This window comes from Argentina anserina, chromosome 2, assembly GCF_933775445.1.
Source record: "Argentina anserina chromosome 2, drPotAnse1.1, whole genome shotgun sequence".
Lineage (NCBI taxonomy): Eukaryota > Viridiplantae > Streptophyta > Magnoliopsida > Rosales > Rosaceae > Argentina > Argentina anserina.
The window spans coordinates 12143900-12149874 of NC_065873.1; the positions used below are offsets into that span (position 1 = coordinate 12143900).

General features: G+C 39.4%; 1 protein-coding gene across 1 annotated transcript; it reads right to left on the minus strand.

Annotated features, from left to right (window-relative positions):
- Positions 1 to 1898: 1898 nt before the first annotated feature.
- Positions 1899 to 3395, minus strand: LOC126783957 (3-ketoacyl-CoA synthase 1-like). The gene has a single exon (XM_050509480.1). It carries the CDS (start codon positions 3393 to 3395, stop codon positions 2013 to 2015), a length of 1383 nt encoding a protein of 460 aa, XP_050365437.1. The 3' UTR covers positions 1899 to 2012.
- Positions 3396 to 5975: the final 2580 nt, after the last annotated feature.

Below are 5975 nucleotides of genomic sequence, written 5' to 3' on the forward strand. Positions count from 1 at the left end.
GTTGGGAGAACAAGTGTTTTAGGGATTGTTGAAAGATGGAGGTGTCGGTGAAAGAGGCGGTATTGTATTGGAGGTCAATGGTGATGTGGTGGTTGGGGGTTTGGTTTGCGGAAAGGAGCTGAGGCATTAAAAGGAGTGTTGGAGATATAACAATTTGAAATTAACAAAATTAAATTATCTTTAAATTAGAATGGAGTATTTGTGAGGCACCGTTCTTAAAATTTTCATACCCATAAACCATGAGATTAAAGAGTAAAGACCATATGGATTGAAGATCATATATGGCCAGGCTATCTAGAAGCAATTTTATATACATATAATTTTTCTTTCGGGTTGGTGTCTGTATATACAGCAACATACGGTCGATCTGGGTCGTCAATATTTAGAACTAAATCGAAAGAATGATATACTTCTTTGTATGAAGCAATTGCTTTACCAAAATACCAGATCGACTGAGAGAAATCCCGGAACTTGGTCGTCTAGCACTCTAGCATGCATGGTGCATGAATATCAGACCAAACAACATGCAAATTAAATTGTGAGTATCTGCCACATTTAAAGCTTGACAACTACTTAACATAACAATTATATTTTCCAAACAATGCGTTAAGTTTAATCAATATGCTGAGACTGAATAGGTGGTGCTGGTTTCTTTCTCTTCATATTTTGATTAATTTTATTAACTTCTTCGGCTGGAAAATCATGAAAACCAGTACGGCTACGGACAAGCATCCCCCACATCCACAAAGAAAGTTATTGAGTTTTATCATCTCACAGCAACTACAACTGCTGTACTGCATCGCATTGTATTGCTCTGACAGTATGTCTATACATACGTATAGTCGCATTGATTAGACCGTACCCAAGCAAAAGAAGGAAAGAGAAATGACAAGGTTTACTCACTAGACACTGCGAAACGCGAAGTGACGATGAACCAAGACGAACCTGAGTCGAAGGATCTAGCATGGAATTCTGGCTAAAAAGATCAAGAACTTGGCTTATACATATACTGAATGGGAGCTAGCCGCCTGAAAAAGATAACATCCCCCGCCGATACCATAGTCAATGCCTCGCTCCATGAAGTACTGTGTACGGAATCGAAGTACTTCCCAGCATGCATGCTCATATAAATTTCCTCCCCGACATCAATATTGTAAATGACAAAGTTTGTGACAATTTGAATGAAACTCTCAAGCTGGCGGGCCAGGGTCGTCTATAGTATGAAAATATCTACCATACAGTCAATTTATAACTAATTGAACAAAATTATCACACTAATAACAATTTAATTGAATTAAATTATGACATTGACAATAAAATTATCATATTCATTTTACACATTTACATATCATTAAACAAAATTACCATGTTTACAATTTGTTCAAAAACTTATAAGATGTTGTAAGTGAAATAATTACTTATAATTAACTACAGTTACCTAAATAATGATTCGTTCTACCACAATGACCAAATTTGTTGTCATATTTATAAATATGAGTATCATATATATGTGAGTATCTACGAAAATTTCGGCCGGCTAAACCGTACCCTTACCCTAACTCCCTAACTCAAGAGAAGTCTAACCGATTTTTTTGATGACGTGCAATATCTATGAGGTCATTATTGTTCATTTCTGTTTCATCGCTTTTAGTTGAGCACCGGACTGTTTCCCTTCAATCTTTTCGTGCAGGATTGTTTTTACATATATAACCATACCTTTTGCGATTGCAATAGAGAAAAATTGGATCTCCAACTTATACCTAATTCTACTCTAATTCTCAAAGCTCTCTCACTAAAGATAGTAAGCTTTCTGACCTAACAAAAGCATATATAGCTAATAATAAACGTGACAAACTGTAATTTAGACAGATAAGTTTGCTCTTATAATTCATTGGCTGATCACTAAAAATCCGAACTACAACAGGTACGTGATCCTTTACTATAGTAACATATATATCACGAAAATCCCTACTTTTGGGAGCAAGGAAGTTCAAACTAAATTTACTATCACTTTATAGTGGGTAGTTTTGAATGCAATCATTCCATGGATTATCGCTCTGTTGACCTAAATCTGCAAGTGACTTCCAAACAAGACTCCCAACCTTAAACCCCGTTCCGAACGCTAACATCCACAGCCTGTCTCCTTCTTTGATTCTCTGTTTCGCTTCAAAATAGGCCAACTCATAGAACACTAGGCTACTAGAAGTGTTCCCAAATCGGTGCAAACTCATCCGAGCGGGCTCAGTCAACACGTCACCTAGTCGCAGAACCCGCCCAACCTGCTCGATCACAGCTTTTCCACCCGTATGGATACAAAAATGGTCAAAAGCTTTGGTGAAATCCGGGACAAATAGTGGTTTCAAATTGCTGGTCTTCCCCCATGTTGCTGCAGAACAAATGACCGAGTAAGCGTACATAGCAAGTTCATTGAGAGGTAGAACTCGGGGAGCCAGAACTTTGATGTGCTCACGTAAATAGGTTCCTGCAACTGGAATCAAATCTTTTGTCAAAGCAAAACCCAGGTTGCCCTTTTCATCTTCCTCTTGAAATGCAGCTTTATATGCTCGGTCGTTTGCTCCGTGGTGAGTTCGAAGAGACTGAATGAGTTCCATCTTAGAGACTCGGCGACTACTCGGGTCATTGGTAATCAACGCCGCAGCACAACCAACCCGAAATATGCAGTTGGTTACGAGCATGGGACGACTATCACCGAAATACCAATTCAAACTAATACTCTCGGTTATCACCACCAGGGTGTATCCAATCTCTTTGCTCTTCTTTAGTAAGTTAGCAGCTAAATCGATTGATATCACACCAGAGCTACACCCCATGCCGCTTAGATTGTAGGTTTTTACGTGTTTGAGCTGAAAACGGTTGACGACCAGAGACGACAGGGAAGGTGCCGGAGAGAAGCTTCCACTTGTCACGATCAGAGTGTTGATGAGAGATGGCTGGATGCCAGATTTGGAAAGGAGTGTGCTCACGGCTGAGAACATGCCTTGCTGAGCTTCATCCATGGCAGACTCTAACTTAGCTTCGGGGTTGGATTGGAAAACGAACTTTGGCGCATAGGTTTCTTCTCCTAGGCCGGATTTGAGGAAGATTTTACGCATGAATTCTTCGCTTTCATCCGTAAAGCGATTTGTGCTGCGCACGAAGGTTTCGGAGGATTGAAAGTTACATTTTTGGTTAGGGTCGGGTTTGAAGCAGGAGTAGTCGAGGAGGAAGATAGGGTTGGGACGAGAGGAATAGTAGTAAAGACTAGAAATGAAAAAAAGCCAAATGCAGGACAAAGAAAGGGTGGAATAGGAGAAGAACGAGTGAAGGAGAGTTAAGATTATTAAGACTCCCAAAATAGAAGCTTGGAGGGATTTGAAATGAGATGCGGGTTTCATCTTGAGATATTGGAAAGTTGTGAAAATAGTGAAGAGATCAGGTTACCTATATAGTGCGCATGCTGTGAACAACATGAAGGCTAGCTTATTGGCTTACAGCTTCTCATGTTTAATGACTTGTAGACAGAGATATGAGAACAGTTGGGACAATAGATGAATTTGTTGAAAACGAATTTATTGTCTGAGTTGAAGTGTTGAACTACCAGACATAAAGTCCACACGTTTATAACTTCATCATTCGGTTTCTACTTTGATAATTCGGCTTCGATTCTGTGTCTTGTGATAGGGTTTAAGATATTAAATTGTTCTGGTATGTGGATCGCTTGATCCTGGCGGATAATAAAAGCATGTTCTTAGTAACTATTCAATATTTATACAAAAAAAAAACAGAAAATCCGCCGGAGATTGGGCTGATTAGTGCCCTGAGGTGGTCGGTACGTACGGAGAGTCGATCTGGCATATATGTATTTATATTATACACTGTAGTGTGAAGGATTCGTCTATGGTGCAGTGCTGCATACCATACATACCGAATCGGACGGTAGATAGATAGTGTCTTGAAATACACGTGAGGTATGTGGAGTATATGAACGGTGGATTAGGGGCGCTGCACGCATGCAGCGCTGCACCGTAGAATTTTCAGTAGTGTGAATATCTACTCAAAGCTCATTGGTTTACAGCTCTTTCGGATGCATACCGACTTGTCTACATGCAGAGAAAGAGAAGATGGAATTTATTGCATATAAATGCAGTTGGAAAACCATGTCAGCAGAATGAATGTAGGGCGAGCTTTGGTTTCAATGTGGTGATGAGTATACCAGAAATTTTGGTACAATTCTTATTGAGTCCCAAACAAGTTGACACCCCTCTGGGGCACTGGCTTACTAATGCAAGATTTTCTGTAAGGCATGCGTGAATAATTATGGACTGTAGAAAAATTAAGCACACCAGAAAAAAAATTATCATACAATGTATTAATAGCATCAATTGTGGACCTGTCACGTATTATTCTCACTGTATATGATACTTGAGTTCAGTGACAACGCTACGAATGCAAATCGCAAACGATCGATCATGCAGGTATAACTCAATAAGACAATAGGGTTAGTAGTTCAATTTTGGTCTGCGAGAAATATATACTACATGCAGTTAGCTAGCCAAGTAGCCCTAGCTCTTATGAATTATGAACTAACTTGATGAGTGCTGGCCGATAACGTGTTAACTATAAATAGAAACCTATACTACGTACACAAGACATACTACACAAGAAAAAAAGGAATTAATATTCAATCTTACCAAACCACTCAAAGACATAGTTGGCGAAATAGTATGAGGCTCCGTCTTTTTCCATGACGGCTTGGCTCTTTGAAGGAGGGTGACCGTGTAGATATGGCGGAGTGGCAGAGGCATCTTGGCGACGACCGTTGGAGGAGGACTATGGAGATGCTCTCCGACTCGATGATGACCTCAGCGTTCTCGTGAAGATTAGATATATGCCTCCTAGAAATAGATTCGAGGTCGGGGTGGCTGATTGCAGTAGCAACAAGTGCCTATGTTTCAGGGCGGCGTGAAGTTTCCTCTTCCTCAGATCGCGTATGCAAGGGGGGAAGGTGGCATGCGTTGTAGTGGGCTGCACAGATCTCAGCCTTCAATGGACTCGTCGGGGATGACGTTGCCCTGTTGGGATCTAGATGGAGGTTTGCCAACGAACTCGGTGCCGGAAAGGAAGTTGGTGGTATGGAGGCTTGGTCGAAGGCCAAGAGCAGTTTAGTCTAGCTTGTAGCCTATTGTTATGCTTTGATAAGTCATAGAATATGTTTTTTTTTAATTTCTTGCTACAATTCAATGTAGTTTTTAAAAAACAAAAAAATAGACATATATTATATACTAAGTTAGGGTTTCAGCTCTAGACTTCTTGTCTGTTGCACAACAATAGTGAAGGAGTATGCAATGACACTAGGCCAAAATGTCAAATAGACAATGCAGGGCCAAAAAAACCATTGTCTGAAAAATCAGACAATGCTTTCAAAATAACCATTGTCTAAAGTGTTGAGCTGGACAATGGTTTTATAAGTACCATTGTCAGATCTCATGTAAGACAATGTTTAGTATCTTGCGACAAAATACATTGTCCTTGTTTCCGCTAGAGATAATGGTATTGTAACCGTATATTGTCTATACTCATATTGAGGACAATGGTTTTTCTTCTTTTCTGAAGCATTGTCTGAATTGCCTCAAACAATATTTGTTTTACAATGGTTGATTGAGAGGTTTAGATGCATTGTCTGAATGAATGACTAACAATGGTTTTTGAAAATAATTAAATTGTCTTAGAAACCCAAACTATTTTCTTCACTTAAGATTTTAATATAATTGTCTTTTCACACTTCAAAGATTTTCCCTAAATCTCTCATCATGAACTTTTCTTTCTATCTCCATCCTCCGATCCTCTTATAGTGGTGTCAAAAACACCAACTCCGGCCACCATCTCAGCTCGCCACCACAATTAATTAACTCATATTTTCTTTGCGACTGAAATCATTGTGTCACTATATTTCTAACTACCTTATTAAAGAATGT